At 36.5% G+C, this 23,052-nt stretch overlaps 1 protein-coding gene across 7 annotated transcripts in view; it reads right to left on the bottom strand.

Annotated features, from left to right (window-relative positions):
* Positions 1-23,052, bottom strand: part of magi3b (membrane associated guanylate kinase, WW and PDZ domain containing 3b) — a 277,434-nt gene that overhangs the window by 27,138 nt on the left and 227,244 nt on the right. For all 7 annotated transcript variants that reach the window (XM_087257852.1, XM_087257850.1, XM_087257851.1 and 4 more), the window contains 7 exons: positions 22,071-22,265; positions 18,822-19,436; positions 11,136-11,167; positions 8,546-8,705; positions 6,849-6,943; positions 273-465; positions 3-182 (listed from right to left, as the gene is read on the bottom strand). In XM_087257852.1, coding sequence (XP_087113978.1) covers positions 3-182; positions 273-465; positions 6,849-6,943; positions 8,546-8,705; positions 11,136-11,167; positions 18,822-19,436; positions 22,071-22,265 — 1,470 coding nt within the window. The remainder of the gene's footprint in view (positions 1-2; positions 183-272; positions 466-6,848; positions 6,944-8,545; positions 8,706-11,135; positions 11,168-18,821; positions 19,437-22,070; positions 22,266-23,052) is intronic.

A 23,052-nucleotide genomic window follows, 5' to 3' on the forward strand; every position in this document is an offset into this window, starting at 1 on the left:
ACCTCCCGGTGGCGGTTTACTCTTAGAGGTGAGAATGACAAAGCCGAAGCCCTCGTTATCTCTGCGATGAAGCGTGATATCAAACGACTCCTGGTCCTTGACGCTTGGCACCTGAATCCGCGGAAGCCGAGGTGATCCATTCACAAGGGTCAACGCTCCACTCCCAACATCCTCCAGGGCATCTACAGAGCACAAATTACACACGCTGACCTTTAATCAACGCTTTTCAGCTGGTTAATTATGTCTCAGACCTGTCAGTCAGCAGTTCTCACCTCGGAAAATGACCTTCCTGCGCACTGAAAGCAGCACTTGTCCGTTGCGTGCTGCGTTTGTCATCAGGTCCAGGACTTGTTTGTGAGATTTACCCTTAACGGTGATGCCATCGATGCCAATGAGCTCATCTCCAGCCCGCAGGCGGCCTTCCTTTTCAGCCGCCCCTTGGGGGATGATGGCACCAATGTACACCTAGAGAAATGAGACAGGGAGCTTGTTTTAAGGGGAAAAATGAAAGTCAATGTTTTTATGGTTTCTCTACACTGAGAACGTTTACATGGACACCAGTAATCTGAATTTTAATATGATTAAGACAATAATCTGATTAAGAATCTACCATGTATGCAGAATTTTTTGTTACCTTAATCTGACTAAAGTCATAATCAAACTAAACAGAAATCGGATTAAGACGTGTGAAGTATGCCGATTTTAATCACACTACTGAAGTGCAGTACAGACATGTTGTTACGTTCGCTTGCAGAACGTGCTTTGGGTATATGTTTGTGCATTTGTTTGTATGTGGGTGTGTGGTTTTACGCGTGTGTTACAGGTACGAACGGCATTGAAGAATCCGCATTTCGTGCTGATGACGCTGGCTGCAGACGCTGGGTTCGCACCACCAATTGCTGGTCGGTGTTGTGTTAAAAACCCAAGCCCAAACTGCAGTAGTTCTCTCTCTCTCTCTCTCACTCCATCTCGCTCTCATTTTTTCTGTGGGTCTCTGTGAGGACAGTCTCTCTTGCGAGGACTAGTCTAAGAGAATGTGTTTCTCCTCTATCCCAGGGGTCGACAACCCAACATGTTGAAAGAGCCATATTGGACCAAAAAAAAAACAAAAAACAAATATGTCTGGAGCCGCAAAAAATGTAAAGCCTTATATAAGTCTTATAATGAAGGAAACACATGCTGTATGTATCTATATTAGCTATATTAGCCTACTATAAAAATGACTAAGTTGGCTATAAATACATAATAAGCCTTCATGATTATATAGCCACTGAAATAAGGTGATTGGTGTTTATTTCGTTGTCATTTAAACACTTCAGCACAGCCTCTGGTCTTTCAGGGGTATTAATTTGATCATTTCTTCTTGCGGCCCATCAGAGTTCACATACCTGCATAAAAGCATGTTGAATATCGGTCACATCACAGGCAATTGAGTATGCTGGCACTGAACTAATGTCCTTGGTTTGCTGATCGGTGATGTTACCTGCCATTTTAATAGCCCTTTCCTTCACTGTCTTAGCGGAGAGAGGTATATCTTTAATTTTTTGTATTAGCTTGATTTTGTTTTTGAATTCTGCAAATAGGTGTTCTAATATGTTGATGAATGACTCCTTCATGTAGTCACCATCTGTGAACTCCATGCTTTATTATCTTCCGGTTTTTTTACAACAGCCACCTGCCTGGCATCCCGCCCTGCTGATAGAAACAGGTGTCGCAGGCTATGACGCAAATCTTCGTTGACAGAAATGTTGAAATTAATTATTAATTCTACACACATTTACAGCATTTGAAAACGTTAAAAATGTTTGTCCTCCTATAGAAATCATATTAAAACTGAAAAAATATATTAACCTCCCCCATCTTTTTCCATTTTCAAACATTTTTGAAAAAACTCCATGGAGCCACAAAAGCAGCGCTAAAGAGCTGCATGCAGCTCTAGAGCCGCGGGTTGCTGACCCCTGTTCTATCCAGTATCACTGAGTTTGTTGAGGGGGCATGAATGAAAAGTTATTAAATGAAACACAATAGTATCTGACTGCAGAGGTGGTCTGTTTCTTAAGAATTTGCATCCGCCTTTGTCTGTTTGCAAACATATTGTAAGAAATTAACTGCAGTTGAACTATCTGAATTAAAAATGTAACACCGAAAAATCACACATCCCAGCAGACACAATGTCATAAGAGCTTAATATTGGATTAAATTTAGATCATCAGCGTCTAAGGGCAATGTTATTTAGACGTCCAATAAGGATGTGAAATGACATTAATATTGGTTGATTTTAGGTTGTTTTGGAAAGTAACCAAAATCCAACATCGAGCCAACATCTTAAACCAACATCTTATTGATATCATATACTGATATTTGTTCATCAGGCATGGCAACCAAAATCCAACATCTGACAGACATCATAGTGGTAACGTTTACACAACATCAAGCTGTAACATCATTAGAAGTTGATATTTTATTGTTTGTAGGTTGCGTTGGAAAGAAATCAGAAAGGAATGTCTGTTCGATGTTGGACACTGATGTCTGCCTGATGTTGGGTCGATGTCAACTCAATTTTCATTCCCAGACAAAATGCAATGTCCCATGACGTTAAGGTACAATATCAATCTGACATCATGTGCCTGCTGGGATGGTGCGATGACGAACACAAACTGTTATTGCATGAAATGCTGAAGGAAACTAGCATTTAATGGTGTAATAATTACCTTAATAGATCTACAGTATATACTGTAACATGTGAAACGGGAACATGAAATGAACAACTCATGTAAACACCTTCAAAATCATATTATTGTCTTAGTCAGATTAAAGGTAAATGATTAGATTACTGATGTTCATGTAAACATAGTCACTTTGAAAACCTTATAAATTTTGATTAAACAAAAGATTTGTAGAAACAAACTGATGTATTTAAGTTAGTAGAATATCATTTTATTTCGTACTACAACAACATGTTTGTGACAAGGGGTGCGGTAGGATAAGTTCACCCTCAAAAATAAATTTGTTATTAATTATTGATCCTAATGTTTTTATAAACCTCTGAGACCTTCATTCATCTTCAAAACACAAATTAAAATATTTCAAATTAAGATATGGTCAAATTAAGAAATCTGAGAGCTCTCTGGGTTTTCTATTGAAAGCAAAGAGGTGTTCGATGTCCAGAAACGAAACCCAAACATTGTACAAACATTTCATGTGACTTCAGTAGACCCACAGTAATCATACGAAGCTCCTAGAACATTTTTGTGTACCCAAAAAGTCCCATGTAAATAGCCTATATCTTGTCTTACATATCAGGTTAGGATGTGTTTACTATGGACAATTAAACGTATTGCCATTAGCATTAGCAGTTCAACACACAAGCATCATGTTGCCTGTCGACAGGGGCGCCGCTACCCACCAAAGGCCCTCTGACAAGCTGAAAGATGGTATTGGCGCGGGCCCTTGCTAATGTCTCTGGGGCCCCCCTAAATGTATGGGCCATTAGAATCATCCAAACCCCGCTGAAAAATCCATCTTAAACCAATCTAGGCTGGTTGGCTGGTTTTAGCTGGTTGACCAGCCTGGTTTTAGGGGGGTTTTGGCCATTTTCAGGCTGGTTTCCAGCCATTTCCAGCCTGTTCTTAGCTGGTCAGGCTGGAAAATAACCAGCCAAATCCAGCTAAAACAGCTTGACCAGCCTAGTTTAAGCTGGATATAGCTGGTTTTGGCTGGACTCCCAGCTTGGCTAGGCTGGTCAAGCTGTTTTTAGCTGGTCATCTCCCAGCCTGACCAGCTAAGACCAGGCTGGAAATGGCTGGAAACCAGCCTAGAAGTGGCCAAAACCCCTCTAAAACCAGTCTGGTCGACCAGCTAAAACCAGCCAACCAGCCTAGGCTGGTTTAAGCTGGATTTTTCAGCAGGGAAGACATTGGTGAACATTCGTTTTTACAGTTTTTGGTGCACAAATTTGTTCTTGGTGCTTCGTATGATTACAGTTGACCCACTGAAGTCTCATGCAATGTTTTGACAATTTTTTAGTGTCTGATTTTGAATGTCTGGGGACTGTTCCTGTTTATGGAGAGCCAGAGAGCTCTCAGATTTCATCTAAAACATCTGCACTTGTGTTCTGAAGATGAACGAGGTCTATGAGGATTGGAACTACATCAGGACAAGTCAATAATAACATAATTTTCATTTTTTGTGTGACCCATTCACAGTCTCTCACATAATTTTAACATTCATGGTTCTCACAGCTTTTTGTGCCGCCCTACTCCTCACAGTTAATTACAATTTAATTGAAATATCGAATAACTTGATTTGTACAATTTGTTAGTATTAACATCACAAACTTTAATCTTCATGATTAAGTTTTAGTTAGAAATAGCACGTGTTAATGCAACTATCAAAAGATAGCTTTTAAAAGACAAATCTTGAATGCATGCAAGTTTTTTCAGCTCAGCCAAACCACAGTACACTGGTAATCCGACAAATTTCAACATAACCACTGTAAATTCCATAATGGCAGATAATTGCAGATTAATTTATCTCTCCATGTTAATCTTGTGCAAAAACACAGAAAAACTCTACTTTTAACATCACTTTAGCTATGAAGGCCAGCGCAAATCAAGCAGAGAACTGGAAATCTGCTTTAAATCAACTCTGAATTGAATTAATTCACTGTTTTTCCCAGTGATGGGTTGCAGCTAAAAGGGCATCTGCTGTGTAAAACATATGCTGGATAAGTTGGCAGTTCATTCCGCTGTGGCGACCCCTGATTAATAAAGGGACTAAGCCGAAAAAGAAAATGATTGAATACATAATTCACTGTTTGGTATTATATCATATATTATCCTCTTAAGTTGAAGCATTTTGACTGCAGCATTTCTGCTCCTGCTGCATGAGATGAAACACATTCATAGAATTTTTTGGATCAAGAAAGTATCTAAGTTTGCAGTATAAGTTCTTCCTTCTTACTGCAAAACATTTTCTCCATCTGGATGTGTTTAAATTCACAATAAGGCGTGTTCCTGTCACATTTCATGCATGCTCACTTTAATAAATCAATAGTCAATAAATCAATAAATCAAACTTGTGTCATTGGCATAGGAGGCAATCATCTGCAATGATCAAACACATTTCTACATAAATATTAGGGCTGAGTGAATATTTAAAATCATATTAAAATCGCGATTTAAACATGCACGGTTTCTAAACCGCCTTACAGCACGATTTTCCCACAGTATGCTATTTAAACCAATCATAGCACAGCACGCCTGAACAGAACTCGAGAACAGACGGAGCTTAATGACAAATAGGCTGCATAAACAGTGATGATGAGTTCAGCACAGGAGGACTTGGTGCCAAAAAACATCTGTCAACATCTGTGGTGTGGGACTACTTTGATTACAGGAAGGCTGATGTATCGCAGAATCAGGTCATTTGCAAAACCTTTCAGTCACATATCGTATTTAAAAGCGTGTGGAAAGCACGAGGAGCTTCGCTTTCTTCAGCATTCAACACGCTTTGCGCTCGCGCTGCTTTGTCATTGCTCCATGACTATAAAACACTTTCTCAGAGCATGACAGACTAACAAAACATTGCTGAAGTTCTGATACAAGTTTTATTTGTTAACTGGGTGTGCATGGAATTTGCGCATGCATCACTCCTAATATGCGCGCAAGCTGGGTGCCTCCATTGAAAATAAAAAAACTTGCACGCACAAAAGACGTGATATGTGAACGGCCTATTTCAAAGCAGCGTCTCAAGGAGGTCTACAATCTATGCCTGGCAAAAAAATAAATAATAAATCTGTGGACACAGACAAAAATACAAGCAACTACTTCTGATATGATCTTTATTTTTATTTTACTACATGATCTTTATTTTTTGCCTTATGTCTGTTTTAGAGACATGTTACAGGTCTTTGGAAATATGTTTCAAATTCACACAGTAAAATGTTTGTGTGTGTGTTAAAATCATGATTAAAATCAAAATCGCATATATTGTTTAAGAAAATTGTGATGGGGTTTCTTTTGCACATATCACATATATGTACATACACAGTTATAGTCAGAATTATTAGCCCTCCGGATTTATTAGCCCCCCTGTTTATTTTTTCCCCAATATATTTTTAATGGAGAGCAGATTTTTTTAACACATTTCTAAACATAATAGTTTTAAAACTCATTTCTTATAACTGCTTTCTTTTATCTTGACAGTAAATAATATTTGACTAGATATTTTTCAAGACACTTCTATACAGCTTAAAGTGACATTTAAAGGCTTAACTTGGTTACTTAGGTTATAGGCAGGGTAGGGTAATTAGACAAGTTATTGTATAAGAATGGTTTGTTCAGTAGACAATCGAAAAAAGATATAGCTTAAAAGGGGCTAATAATTTTGACCTTAAAATGGTTTTTAAAAAATTAAAAACTGCTTTTATTCTAGCCAAAATAAAACAAGTAAGACTTTCCCCAGAAAAAAATAAATATTATCAGACACACTGTGAAAATTTCCTTGCTCTGTTAAACATCATTTGGGGGAAAAAAAACAAAAAAATCAAAGGGGGGCTAATAATTCTGACTTTAAATGTATAACGATCATATATATATATATATATATATATATATATATATATATATATATATATATATATATATATATATATATATATATATATATATATATATATATATCTTTATTTTAAATTGTTTGTTTTAGTTTTTAATGGAAGTTTCTCAACCTGTTATTTGAAAAGCAGTGTTTATTATGTGGAAAAAGGTGAATAAATCATATAAATAGACTTTATGAATGGGAATAATCGGAAAAGAGGTTACTGTATGGAAGTATAAGAGACTCACTGGTTGTTCTGCACCTTCTCCTCCAAGCACACGAAAACCAAAGCCCGTCTCCTGATCTCTTTTGATGAACACATCCAGCTCTTTATATTGAGGTACTGGATAATAAAAAGCAGAATTAAATACCTGAATAGGATTAACCACATTCTTTAGTTTGTCATTCCTGAGTCATGCAAATACCTTCATTGTGCCTCTGCATTCAGATCATAAATTAGTTGTTTTTTAAAATATATCATTAAAAACCTTATGTTCTCCACCCCACATTATACTCAAAAGCTAAGCAGATGCTCTTTTCAATGCCTTATTAGCGATTGTTGATTCAGATTCTAAAGCTCCAAAAATAGCATAAAACATTCCAGGCAGCCTATTAATCTTAATACACCTTATTAATCTTAATTCTCATAAATTATCACATAATTAAACCCGCTGCATTATTTGCAAAAGCAAGACATTTGCCTACATATCTCCGATTTAGCTGGTGAAGCTGCTCATCAGTGCATCAGACTTTATCAAGGACATTTCTACTAAACTGAACAGAATTAAACTAAACTGAACTTCAACTGTGGCATACAGTGTGCATCAAACTGAATTGAATCAGTTTTTATTTACCTAGAACTTCACCAGCATTGTACCACTGTCCTGCCTCAGTGTTTTTCCTTTTTGTCAACTCTTTGTTTTTGTTTTTTTTACTACATTATGACTATAATTATGACTATAAATATGATATATAATATATTTCTTTCTCTTTATGCTTAATTAAAAAATAAAAAATAAAAATAAATAAAAATTAAGATCTTAAGAATATATATGGCAAAATTGGCATTTTAATTCAATTTTTTCATTTATTATCAATATTTATTATTATTATTATTATTATTATTATTATTATTAATATTATTATTAATAATAATAATAATAATAATAATAATAATAATAATAATAATAATAATTGTTATTATTATTATTAATAATAATAATTATTTATTATTATTATTATTTATTTATTTATTTATTTATAAAAATTATTTTGTTAACAACGGGCTTTTCAAGCCATTATGTTGCAATAGCAAAAACAAACAATATTGTATTCCCGTTGTCATAAGCAATTAAAAACAGTTACTGTTCAAGGATTAGGATTAGTGGTTTCATATACCACATTACCAATATATATATATATATATATATATATATATATATATATATATATATATATATATATATATATATATATATATATATATATATATATATATATATATATATATATATATATATATATATATATATATATATATATATATATATATATATATATATATATATATATATATATATATATATATATATATATATATATATATATATATTTATATATATATATACATATATTTATATATATTTATATATATATATATATATATATATATATATATATATATATATATATATATATATATATATATATATATATTTATTTTTTTTTTTACTTTTAATTTTAAAATGTACTCTCTCCCCCTCTCTGAAGATAATTAAAATGGAATTTAATATAAAACTTGAATTTTGTTTTTATATTGAAATAACTGTACATGTATTTTTTTTATCTGACATGTTATACAGCATCAGACTACAACAGATCCATATCATTGTGCTGTACCATAAAAGACTTTCCTCTCTGAGGGCTGAGCTCAGCACAGACTCACCTATGCTCTCCGTCAGGGCTTTGGGTTTACTATAGTGAAGGGAAGCGTCTTGTTTGGGAGAGCTACACGGCAGTGTGTTTGAATGATAGGTCAAAGCCTGGGGAACCATCATATCATGGCAGCGGTCCAGAGTCTCAGTGCTGGCACTCATCCCTCCTCTCTGTTGGAAAACAAGAGCAGAACTTGTGTTTTCAGGTGTTTCTTCAGAAGATAATCAAGCAAGTGTATTCAGATACATTGAATAGGCCTATGCAAACAGGCACACCATTAATGTTGGATCATGACTTCATGGTCTGGTTAACAGGAAAAGAAATAACACAGCTATTCATATGCAAAAACTGTTTCCATGTCAAGAGTGGCACTGAAAAGAAGCGTTAATGGACTCTTTCAGGAAGCTAAAGTTCAACATGTCTATTTAGTTGATGTTTTGTCATTTTGCCAGCACTTTTTTTGTTGTCTGGCATAATAATTAAGAAACTTTGCTGCCATTAAATGATACACAGCATCTGAAAAAAAGTCCCTAACTAGGTAAAAGTGCTGCGTGGACCCTTTATTAATCTGGGGTCGCCACAGCAAAATTTTAAAAAAAATTTATGCAGCGGATGCCCTTCCAGCCGCAACCCATCACTGGAAAAAATCCATACACTCTCATTCACACACACACACCCATACGTACACTACGGGCAATTTTAGCATACCCAATTTACCTGTACCGCATGTTTTTGAACTTGTGGGGGACACCAGAACACCCGGAGGAAAAACCCACACAAACACGGGGAGAACATGCAAACTCCACACAGAAATGCCAACTGCTTGAACCAGAGACCTTCTTGCTGTGAGGCGACAGCACTACCTACTGTGCCACCACGTCACCCATAGCAATGATAATTAATACAAAAATTTTGTAGAATTTGTCTAAGAGGTAGCATATAGATGCTAAACAGAAGTGGCCCGAGCACCGAACCCCTCGGGGACACCTTGACACAGAAGGACAATGACCTGTGACCCCCCCAAAAACTGAACTGTGAACATTCAGTGAGGTAGGATATGAATTAACTTAGTGGTGTCTCGGCTAAGCCAACCCAGTTTTGAAGTCTGTCCAATAGGAAGCTGTGAGAAAGAGTGTCAAATGCTGCAGTTAGATCCAAGAGCACCAGAATACCACAAGCCCTCAAATCAGCAATCATATGAAGGTCATTAGTGACCTTAAATAGAGCTGTTTCCACACTGTGACCTGATCTAAAGCCCGACTAAAATACATCAAATAAGACATTTACCTTGGGTGACCATTTGCTATTTTTATGGGACACATCCTGGCCAGGACTTCTCTTTTTTGCTATGTTTCATATGTTCGTACACGGTAAAAATTTATTATTTATTGTACTTTCCAAAATTGAGCCTCATTGCCTTTAAAGCAACAAGTTGATTTTACTTTAAAAAAAGTCCATTAACTTAACTTTCATAATTATGCACATAGTTTGTTTACTTAACAATTATAAGAAAACAAGTTGCTCTCTTTTTAAGTACAATCAACTAATCTCTTTTTTTTCACAGTGTACTTGCTGAAGGTAATGATTGAAAAGTAGTTTGGCCAATAACTTGCAGCCATTTATACATATTCAACCAGTTGTGTTACATGAGAAGGTGGCATATATAAAAAAAAAAGTTCACAGCGATGCAAATGCGAGTACATATTAGATGCATTTGTTCATTCATGTAGAGCTGCACAGAGCAATCATTGTATGACATCAAAGTGTTTGACATCAAAGCACCACGAGGGTGAAAGTATAAGAAGCTATTTGTTTTCTATACCTCCTACAGATGCGGTCAGTCTTCAAAGTGCAAACAGTCAAAAACTGGATATTTAAGGCAACATAGAAATCCTGGCCAGGACATGTCATGTAAAAAAAAAAGGCACATACCTGTATGGTCACCCTATTCTCATGGTGTTTTAAGTGGTTTCATGGTAAAATGGTTGGTTTTTAAACCATTAATCAGCTGTTTATTTTATATGTTGTCTATAGGGTTTTCTGAATGGTTACAAGTGTGATTATTGAGTGTTTTAGGCGGTGTTGATGTAGTGGTTGAAGTGTTGCTCAATGGTTTCTTAGTGGTTTCCAGTGGTTCTACCATGGTTAACTATATTTTTACAGTGTTCTGGTTGTTTCTAGAGAGTTACTATCAATAAAAGATTGCTAGGCTTATATCAAGGCTTTGCTATATGCGTGCTAGGTGCTTGCTCTGTATTGTTGTTTGGGTGGTTAACAGTTTGTTGACAGGTTAGATTTACTTGCATGCCTCCATGATAGTTTGATCTTTAGTAAAAGTCTTTTTTCCTGTTTTATAACCCTCAAGTCAAAATAACCCATCGGATTTTTTCAAAAAGTACAAGCAGCATGATTTATTCATGTCTGTGGTACAAATGGTGTGGGACGTGTTCGTACTTTGAGAAAGGGGTTTGTTCGCCTCCCAAGCCGCAAGTATGAGCAATAATTAAGAAGAAGTTTCATCAGCACAAAAATGAAATATTCAGCCACCTCTTCAGTTCAACAAGGTCATTATCACCCCTGAAATCTATTATCATACTCACCGGTCTTAAACTCTTCACAGGCGATGTCTGACCTAGAAACAGAAAAAAAGGAGCAAATGAGAGATTTAAGTAGCTCTGAAAGAGGGGAAAAATGAGGGAACAGGCACTCATCAACATACAAATGAATGAAAACAGGAAGTCGTCAGTGAGAGAAAGTTTCTAGTCTTATTATAATGACAGAATTTCATGGTTGTTGCCTCTCAATCATGAAAAAGGCATGAGAATACAATGTTTCAGTGCTACATTATTAATTGCCATCCATCTAAACTTGAAAAGCTACTCAAAGAGGAAGCGTCATTCAAGTGCTTCAAAGTGGGGCGTTTCCTGAGCCAGTTCAGAGCGGAGTTAATCATGACATGTGCGTCATTTTGGAGCCAGTAAAAATGGATAGAATAAATGTTCATAAGAGAAAATGATGATGGATATTATGCATGTAGAGTTAAAGTCAAATTAATTGCCCTTATGTGACTTTCTTTTTTCAATATTTCCCAAATGACGTTTAAACGGTCACAAAACACCAGCAAAGATTTTTTTTGAGATGTTGACAGTCATATATGTGTCCCTTGTTGCTAAAAACTCTATTAGGACACATATATTTCACAAAAAATTGAATATTGGTTGTTTTTGTGTTATTTCGAGCAAATTCATTCTTCCTGTTTAGAAGCTAAATTCCAGCATGGAGACTGGATGTCTGTACCAGCAAGTACAACGTGACGTCTTTGAGTTTTCAGCATTAATTCATTAGAAGTCTTGGTTCGAACCAATCAGCGCACTCTATTGTGTATGCGGTGCAACTTCATTAATATGCATGATAGCTTGGAAGAATTCTTCTACCTGTTACAGTGTTCAGAGAGATGCCACGTTGTGTTGCCAACCGTTAAAACAAGTGGAGGAAGAAGAATTATTTGGAGAAATGGGTCGCTTATAAATGTGCTGCAACGAAGGTTTTGTTTTCACTTCTCCGCTATGAGAGAGCAGCTGGACTCGTGTGTGGATTACAGTGCTCTGCTAACACTTAACAGAAATACGTTTGTAAGGCTTTTTTTTTTACCCGAGAGCTTTTAGCATCTGCAAATAGTAAAATCCGGATTTGCTGCTCATCTCCTTTTAAAAAAGATGCAGTTCCAGTTCATGTTGATTGTCCTGTCTCTACAGATTTGGTAAGTGTGTGATCAATGTCCTTTGTTTATGTTTATTCAGCTGGCAAAGTTAGTTTGTATTATCAGCAGTACTCTTTTAGTTTGTAAAGACATACATTAGTCAAAATGATTTAGTTACTAAGTTTAAAGTACGTTAATATCACTACAGTATTATGGACTGAAAGATCCACTGTAAATGCTGCTCTCTAAAAGTAAACAGGTAAACACCTTAATCAAAATATTACAGTCAGGTAGGATTTTTACTGTATTTTGTGACAGGAAAGGTTATTTTTGCAGGTTTTTTTTCTCTAATAAGGTGTGCGGTATAAAACATTTCATTAAAATAACACTCTTCCAGCAGTTCCTTGCATCTAATATCTCATTTGTCACTGGGGGCATACATGAAATGTTCCTGAATATAAGTGAAAGTGCCAAACTGCAATTAAAGTCGACAAATTAAGAATAAATCAATAACACAATCTCACGGCAATTCATAACTTTTTGATTTAGTGACTAATTCATATGAATTCGTGCGATCTAATTCGTACAATTTAGTACGATTTGCTCATCACCAAATGACGGTTGGGGTTAGGGGTGGGGTTAGGTGCCACACCTCCTTTTTAAAATTGTACAATTTCGTACGACTGAACTCGTACGAATTAGCCACTGAACTGGCAAAACGTAAAATACTTACATTTTCTCATGAGATCAGGCTGGAAACACCCAAAATTACATGAAACTCCAGAAGAAATGTGAACAGAGCGGTGTCGAATTATGTGCAATAACATGTAAAATGGGATCATGAATAGAACATTCAAAAAGCAACTCATGTCAACACCTTAATCATATTACTGTCATATTCAGATTAAGGCAAATAATTTGATTACTGATGTCCATTTAAACATAGTCTATCTCCCCTGCATCTGTGTTTGTGTTGTCGCTGTGAAAACTCCCCACACTGAAACACACTGAATCTCCGCTTTTCATGCAAACCCTTTCCTCTTTCCTTCTCCCGACACTCCCACCTAAACAAAGCTGGACCCACCCACTTTCCTGACTTTTTTTAAAACTAGAAATGTGAAAACACCCTGCTGAGACAGGGGGGGAGGGTTATGGCCCTTTAACAGAGCAAGGAATTTTTCGATTTATTTGCGATAATATTTTTTCTTCTGGAGAAAGTCTTATTTGTTTTATTTTGGCTAGAATAAAAGCAGTTGTATTTTTTATGCCATTTGAAGGTCAGTATTGGCCCTCTTAAACATTTATTTTGATTGTCTACAGAACAAACTAGTGTTAGACAATGGCTTGCCTAATTAACATAGTTAAAACTTTAAATTGCACTAAGTTGAATACAGTATCTTGAAAAATATCTAATAAAATATTGTTTACTGGTACATGGCAAAGATGAAAATTTTCAGTTATTAGAAAGGAGTTATAACTAGTGAGTTAACTGAGTTAAAACTATTATGTTTAGAAATGTGTTGAAAAAATCTTCTCTCAGTTAAACAGAAATTAAGGGAAAATATAAAAGAATTAAAATATAACAGGAAGGCTCATATTTCTGACTTCAACTGTATTCTCCTAGGAGAAAGACATTACAAATGGCAGAAGTCGTGCAAAAAACAAAGACGTCGTTACAATTTCATCTGCCAATACATAACCAAGAACATTTTATTCATTCCCTTTGTTTTCATTCCTCTCTCTTTCTTGATAGGTGTGATTTCTACTGAATTTAATGGCTAAATAATGAATGACGAAACTCGCTTAGCGTTTGAGGATTAATAACACTGATTAAAGCATATTGCTGATTTCCTTGGCTCTCACATTTCTTCCTCCCTCTCTACCGGGGCAGACAATAAATCCTCACAGAACTCTTCTCAGTCACATCCTAAAATTCCCCTATGATTTAGACTCATTTCCCAAATTCCCAGCCAGCCCCACAGAGTAGGTGCAAAAAAAAAAAAAAAAGCACAAAGGGCCTTTTCTGCCAACTGTGTCAGAAGCAACGGTCCATCATTCTTACATAAGCTTCTCCTGAGGGACAGACCATGAGTGTGATCGGCAGAGTGCAGGAGAGGAGAACAGGAGTAACTAAAACTATGAAGTAGGGTATGGAATGAGACTTGATGAAGAATAAAGATCATCAAAAAAGAGTGAGAGAAAGAGTATCTGTGCATATCCCTGCTAAAAAAAAAAAAAAAAACAGGACACTGAAGCTGCTCACCAACTTATGGTATGAGTGTATGGTGGTGTACTTATTAGACTGTATAGTTTTAAGGCATAATTTATTGTGTAAAATGTCCAGAGTACACTTCATTAAAGTAATATTCTTACTCCTATACAAATATCAAAACATTTTTTTTATACTTTTAGATGTGGAACAATGTTTTTACATGACTTTTAAAAAACTCTATTGCTGTTTAAATGACTAAATTCATGCACAACCTGGAAAAAATATATTGTATGAATGCAATGTTTTTTGGATATAATGCATAGATATAAATGAGCTTCATATGTGTTGGGCCTTTGTGGAGTAACAAAACTTTTTTAATTTCTAGTTTGCCTACAAAATTACAAAATCAAGTTACATCATCATTTACTCTCCCTACATTTGTTCTAAACCTATATGAGATTGTCTTCTGTTGAACAAAAAATAAGATATTTTGAAAAATGTTGGAAACCAGTAACCATTGACTTCCAGAGTGTCTTTTTTACACAGTGGATATCAATGGAAAATAATTTTCAACATTCTTTAAAATATCTTTTTTTGTTTTCAACATTTCAGATGATCTTGTTCTCCTTCAATAAATCTAAATTGTTGAACACTTTATTCCTGCTAATTTCAAACTAAATCCAGTTTCTTTTGCATGCTCATAGATACAGTTGAAGTCAGAATTATTATCCCCCCTAAATTATTAGACTCCCTGTTTATTTTAAAACACATTTTAAACATAATAGTTTTATTAACTCATTTCTAATAACTGATTTGTTTTATATTTGCCACAATGACAGAACATAATATTTGACTAGATATTTTTAAGACACTTCTATACAGCTTAAAGTGACATTTAAAGGTTTATCTAGGTTAATTAGGTTAACTAGGTGGGTTAGGGGAAATAGGCAAGTTATTGTATAATGATGGTTTGTTCTGTAGACTATTGAAAAAAAAATGTAGCTTAAACGGCTAATCATTTTGTCTTTCAAACGGTGTTTGAAAAATTAATAACTGCTTTTATTCTAGCCGAAATAAAACAAATAAGGCTTTCTCCAGAAGAAAAAAATATTATCTGAAATACTGTTAAAATTCCCTTTCTCTGTTAAACATCATTTGGGAAATTTTTGAAAAAGCAAAAAATGGGGGTCTAATAATTCTGACTTCAACTGTAGATCTCTTCTATTCTTAGTAAAATCCCTGCTGGAAATTCCTATATAAACTTTAACTTTTACTGACATGTGAATATAATTATAACCAAATCAAGGAGTCTTTTCTCACTTTATTTTTCTCACTACAGTTGGTAAAAGTTATTACACACTGAATCTGAAATTTTGATCTGTAATTTTCGCACATTAAAAAATAAATTTGACCTCATGTTGTGTGAATCCTATTGACACACTGACACACGGCTAAGAAACTTTCATCTGTCATAAAGAAAAGCGAATCGGGTTAGGTTTTTTTTCCGCTTTTCACATTCAAAAAAGCGATTTGAGAGGTGTTTTGACAATTCAGAGCCACCATACAAGCAAAAAGCTAAACAGAATGCCTTAATTTGAGCTACAGATAACTTTATGACAAACACAGAGCACAAAATAAAGACGAAATGTGGTGAACAGTTGAGAACCCTTATATGCTGGATTCAGTGACTGGTGCACCTCTGCCCTGCTGCTGTTTGGTGTGTGTGTGTGTGTGTGTGCGTGTGTTTGTCCATACATCAGAATCAGAATCCGAAAGCTTTATTGCTAGTTATGTTCACACAAACGAGGAATTTGTTTTCGTGACAGAGCTTCTACAGTGCAACAGAATTACAGAGACAAGACAGAAAACAGATAATAAATCTATTTTTAAGATAAGTAGTGAATGCATGTATCAAAGCTCCACTGATTTCCTGAATTAAACTTAGCATTTTGCGATAATCATAGCGGTGTTCTTTGATAATGAGCTGAACTCTCCATCCAATATGCAATATCGGATGAACACAATATGTAGCCTATTCCTCTTTCTTTTTTTTTACTTTGGAGAAGATAGGAGACTGAAGTATCTCTGCTTGAACTCTGAAATGTTTTGCGTTTTTTTTTCGTAATGGATTAGCTAATATTAAGTGTGCAAAGTTTGTTTATGTGACAAGTTTTTCGCATATGATTATGAAAAAAACGCATATAAAAATTTCAGACTTCAGTGTGCAAAGACCTTAAGACTTGTTCATTCTTCATTTTGTAGTCAAATTACACATATTCCAGATAGATAAATAAATAAATAAATAAATAAATAAATAAATAAATAAATTTCCATTTTGTTACATTCTTAAATTAAAATTTCAGATACATGAAGAGACACTGACTTGATTTTGAATTTTTAAGTATGAAAACAGTATAGCTCTATATGCCCATCATTGCCTGAGATTAATATTACATCCGCTTCTTGTTAAATAAACCAAATATAATAAACCGACATGGCTAATATGGACATATTTAAATATTGGGAAACTTTATATCCGTGCAATGTTTAGAAAAATATAAATACAGAGATCAACCAAGTCATTTCATTTAGAGATCATGTAGTGTAAACACCATGTTTGGATTCATTATTTACAATTATTTCATTCTGAATTAAACAAAAAGAGTCCATGTTAATCTATAGCCATAGTAGTTTGACTGAAACCCATTCAAAAAAATGCAAAGGAATACTTTTCTGATTTTAGCACATCGTTGTTGTGCATCTGTTGATGTTTTTAGTTTAAACCACAAGAAGTGTCATACTGTACAGTTTAAACCACAGGACTATGTAAGTGATTATATCTAGATACACTTACTGGCCACTTTATGAGGTACAACTTACTAGTACCAGGTTAGACCCCCTCTTGCCTTTAGAACTGCCTGATCCTTTGTGGCACAGATTGATGCGAATCTCCCATTCCACCACATCCCAAAGGTGCTCTATTGGATTGAGTTCTGGTGACTGTGGAGGCCATTTGAGTACAGTGAACTCATCGTCAGGTTCAAGAAACCAGTCTGAGATGATTCACGCTTTATGACATGGCGAATTATCCTGTTGGAAGTAGCCATAAAGTAGTGGTCATAGTGGTCATAAAGGGATGGACATGGTCACCAATAATACTCAGGTGGGCTGTGGTGTTGACACAATTCTCAATTGGTACTAATGTAGTGCCAAAAGTGTGCCAAGAAAATTTCCTTCACACCGTTACACCACAACCACCAGCCTGAACCATTGATACAAGGCAGGATTAATCCATGCTCTCATGTGGTTGACACCAATTTCTGTCCCTACCATCCGAATGTTGCAGAAAATTGAAAATTGAATGTTGCAGAAATTGAGACTCATCAGTTCAGACAACGTTTTACCAATCCTCTATTGCCCAATTTTGGTGAACCTGTGTGAATTGTAGCCTCAGTTTCCTGTTTTTAGCAGGAATCCGGTGTGGTCTTCTACTACTGTAGCCCATCCACCTCAAGGTTGGAAGTGTTGTGCGTTCAGAGATGCTCTTTTGCACACCTCAGTTGTAACAAGTGGTTATTTGAGTTATTGTTACTATTCTATCAGCTGGAAACAGTGTGGCCATTCTGACCTCTGGCATCAACAAGGCATTTACACCCACAGAACTGCCGCTCACTGGATATTTCACCTTTTTGAGACCATTCTCTGTAAACCTTAGAGATGGTTGTGTGTGAAAATCACAGTGGATGAGCAGTTTGGGAAATACTCAGACCAGCTCATCTGGCACCAACAACCATGCTACGTTCAAAATGACTTAAATCACCTTTCTTCCTCATTCTTATGCTCAGTTGAAAGGGGTCAGGCTGCAGACCTGGTGCAGTGCAATCTGGGCTGCATCCAATGCTTTTTAATGGGCTCACCTAACCCCACCCCTAACCCTACCCGTCACAGTGACGTCACTAGCTCCATTTGAGTGCATTGTGCCTGACATTGCATCGCTGATGCAGTCTCAGCTTGCATCATAAAGGCTGCATCCAGATACTATTGGCTCAGTGTGAACTGCAGCAGATCGTCTTGACCAAGTCTACATGCCTAAATGCATTAAGTTGCTGCCATGTGATTGGCTGATTAAAAATGTGTGGTAAAGAGCAGTTGAACAGGTGTACCTAATAAAGTGGCCAATGAGTGTATATCCCATTATCCTGTTGATTGAAATGCACATCTAATGCTAATAATTGTCAATTGCACTCTTAGAACTCCTGCAAGAGCCACCTTAGCATGAAATAATGTAAACTTCTGATGACTTCTGCTCAGGTAGAGCGTATTTATACCCTAAAGCATCAGCAGGATTATCTGTATATCCTCCTGTTCTCTTACCTCCTCTTAACACCAGCAGATTGACCTCGCTGCCCACCGGGAGATCCTTCAGTATATCCACTACCTGCGCATGGCTCAGCGTCTGCACGTTCTGCCTGTTAATCTCTTTTATCACATCTCCTTTCAGCAGGCCTCGGCACCACTGCTCGTCCAGGATCATTTTCACCTTCTGCCCCAGCGGACAGTCTGCAATAGCGAAGCCGAATCCTCCAGGTCCCTTCACGATTGGCACGCTCACCAGCTCCGGCTGCAGCATCCCTGTTTCTGGTCTGTCGTTGGCAGCGCTGCTCGCAGGAAGAGCAGCAACCACCGGGCGCCCGCTGGCATCTGTGGTGACGTAGTGGAGCTCCTGGGAAGAGCCGTGGAGGGCGTCCCCTTTGACAAGCAGTGGCTGGCCGTTGATGAGGGGCACGGCTGTGACGATCTCTCCTGTGGGAGGTGGAGGTGGAGGTGGAAGGTCCTCGCTGTCTGCATCCACATCAGGAGGGAGCGAGTACCCACGGCAGAGCACCATGTCCACGTATTGGTTAATTGGGATGCACTGGAACATGTGGACTACATCTGCATGAGTCTTTCCTAAAACAAGAGTGCCGTTGATTTCCACAATAACATCACCTGAAATGAGAAAAGAGAACATCTGGCTGTGAGAATGAGTAAAGGAACTAAAGAATGGCATCATTACAAAGGGGGCAGCACTGTGACTCAGTGGTTAGCACTGTCGCGTCACAGCAAAAACTGGTTCAAGTGCGAGCTGGTCCAGTTATCATTTCTGAGAGGAGTTTGCATGTTCTCCCTCCGGGTGATACGGTTTCCCCCACAGTCCAAAGACAAGTAAGAACCAAATTGGCCATAGTGTATGAGTGGATGCGTGTGAATCAGTGTGTATGGGTGTTTCCCAGTTCTGGGTTGCGGCATCTGCTCCATAAATTTTTATAATTTTCCATTCTGCTGTGGCAACTCATGATAACTTAGGGATTAAGCTGAAGGAAAATGAATGAATGAGTCATTACAAAGTGGATAAACATCTGACAAAAGCAATTTGTGATTCGTCAGCGTTTCACAAAATGTTAAATCCTGCCATTGCTTATGTTGTCTTGAACTTTTACTATTTCTCTTTGAATATTTGAAGCATTTTCATGCAGAGTATGGTATAGATATGCAGCAAAAAGTTAGTAAAAACAATATGACTTACAGTTTGTGCGCACATTATAAGTGTTTTTTGAATTGTTTAAGTTCATGAAATGATCCAATTTAAGTCTTTTTTGATTGTCATGGCTTATTAGTTTCAGGTGTTTCTATTTTTAGTTCTATTGTTCTATTTTTTTTCCTTAAATGACAATTAAGACTATTAGCTATAAGACTATACGAGCAAAGAGCTGTAAGACTATTAAAATCTAATTTAATTTAAATAAAACGTAAGCATTACCATAAGAGTTAAATGGGAGACTAAATGTTATTAAGCTTAACCATCATCATCATCATTTTCCTTCGACTTGGTCACTAAAATCAGAAGGCGCCACAGCAGAATGAACCGCCAACTTATCCAGCATATGTTTTATGCACTGGATGCCCTTCCAGCTGTAATGCAGTATAGCGAAACATCCATTCACACTCATTCACACACATACACTATGGTCAATTTCATTCCATTTTCTTTTCGGCTTAGTCCCTTTATCAATCTGGGGTTGCCACGGCGGAATAAACTGCCAAGTAATCCAGCATATGCTTTACACAGCGGATGCACTTCCAGCTGCAACCCATCACTAGGATACATCCATACACATTCATTCACACACTACAGTCAATTTACTTTACCCAATTCACCTATACCACATGTCTTTGGACTGTGGAGGAAACCGGAGCTCCCAGAGGAAACCCACGCCAACACGGGGAGAACATGCAAACTGCACACAGAAATGCCAACTAGTCCAGCCGGAACTCAAACCAGCAACCTCCTTGCTGTGAAGTGACAGTGCTAACCAATGAGCCCCTGTATCACCCTATTTAGGATAGCCACTACAGAAAAATAAGCAAAACATAAACATTAAAAAAAAAAAAAGTATAAAATGACAAAAAAAATAAAAAAATAAAAATGAAAATATAATATAATAAAAACTCATTCAGAATGTTAATAAGAATAATGATAATACTTAAATAATACAAAATTTACACTAGTATGAAAAATAAACTTGCATGATTCCATTTGCTTCAAATACAACAATATGCTGTGCTTGAAATCAAAACTACAGTTAAAGTCAGAATTATTAGACACCTGTTGAATCTTTGTTTTATTTTTTAAAATATTTCCCAAATGATGTGTAACACAGCAAGGAAATTTTCCCAGTATGTCTGATAATGTTTTTTTTTCTTATGGAGAAAGTTTCATTTGCTTTATTTCAGCTAGAATAAAAGCAGTTTTTAATCTTTAAACACCATTTTAAGTACAAAATGATTAACCCCTTTAAGCTATGTATATTTTTAGTCTACAGAACAAACCATCTTTATACAATAACTTGTCTAGTTACCCTAACCTGCCTAGTTGACTTAATTAAGCCTTTAAATGTCACTTTAAGCCAGCGGTGGCCAACCCTGTTCCTGGAGAGCCACCTTCCTGCACATTTCAGTTGCTATCCATATCAAACACACCTGAACCAATTAATTAGGACCTGAACACCATATGATAATTACAGGCAGGTGTGTTTGATATGAGTTGCAACTGAAATCTGCAGGAAGGTGACTCTCCAGGAACAGGGCTGGCCACCCCTGCTTTAAGCTGTATAGATAGCTGTATAGTGTCTTGAAAAATATCAAGTCAAATATTATTTACTGTCATCATGGCAAAGATAAAATAAATCAGTTATAAGAGGTGAGTTATTAAAACTATTATATTTAGAAATGTGTTGAAAAAATCATCTCTGCTTAAACAGAAATTAAGGAAACAATAATTCAGGGGGGCTTCAACTGTATATTTATAGTATATTCGCTACAACATAATTTTGTACAACATGTGCATACTAGTCCATTAGGTTTGAGATTGGGGTTTGGGTATAAATATCATGCAGTTCTGAAATAATTACGATTATCACAACAGTAAATGTATGTAAGGTGTAACAAGGACACAGCAGAGAAAACTCAGACTTCTATTCTATTCCAATGTGTCTGCAACAACGATAACTAAGCTGCCCCTAGGTTATCTTGTGAACTGTGGATGTTCCTATAAACACTTTTTACAATCCAGTCATCGCTCACCAGAAGCCATCTTGTTGTCCTGCGCGGCCGGGCCATCAGACAGGACGTTCTTCACCTGCAGGAACTCATCCGATCGGTCTCCTCCAATGATGGTGAAGCCGAAGCCCTGCTGGCTCTTCCTGAGAGCCGTGTGATAGAGCTCCCCCTTCAGCTGAGTCGGGTCCCGAGTGAATCCGGGTGTACCAGCCGCTCCACCTAGAAGACGAACAACATCTGTGGTAACGTCACATTAAATATGCACAAAGACAAAACTGAACACAGGCAGACATTGATGTAGGGGACGTGTGCAGGATATGCAATCACTGACTGCACCACATCAAACGTCTGCTAATAAACATGTTTTCAAAGTGGATGACGGATCCATAAATAATGTGTGAAGTCCATAGACACACACACAGATGCACAGACATTGGTATTTTCTGGTTTACAGGGACTCTCCATAGGCGTAATGGGTTTTATACAGCAAAAAAATTTATAATAATAAAACTTATTATATGGCCCTACCCCACCCCTACATCTAAACCCAACCATCACAGGAAAGCTGAGGTAAATTGAATGTCAAAAGAGCTCATCAACCCTTTGGGGCATGAGGTGATTTTGGGGACCTTAAGTTGTTTTGACATGCCCTAACATGTGTGCTTATTTCAGGTACTTATTACATAGTATTGGCCAACATGTATGTTATTGTATTCAGCACAAACTGTGCTACAAAAATATGAGAGAAATATTGATGTACATGCTTCTGTTTAAGAACAAAAGTTCTTAACAGTGTGTAAGCGAGGCGCATAACTAACTCTGCTTTAAGATATTTGCGTATTGCTCTACATCTTATGTGTATTAAGCAGTGTGTAAGCGAGGCGCATAACAGCTCTGCTCTGGACTTTAGACTGGCTTTGTTTTGGTCTATTGAAAAATTTATTATAGCTTCTCAAAATAGCAGTGCGCCAGCAGTGCGCCTCAGAACACCTTCCTTTTTAGACCA

This window comes from Danio rerio, chromosome 6 (assembly GCF_052040795.2).
Source record: "Danio rerio strain M-AB ecotype USA chromosome 6, GRCz13ab, whole genome shotgun sequence".
Lineage (NCBI taxonomy): Eukaryota > Metazoa > Chordata > Actinopteri > Cypriniformes > Danionidae > Danio > Danio rerio.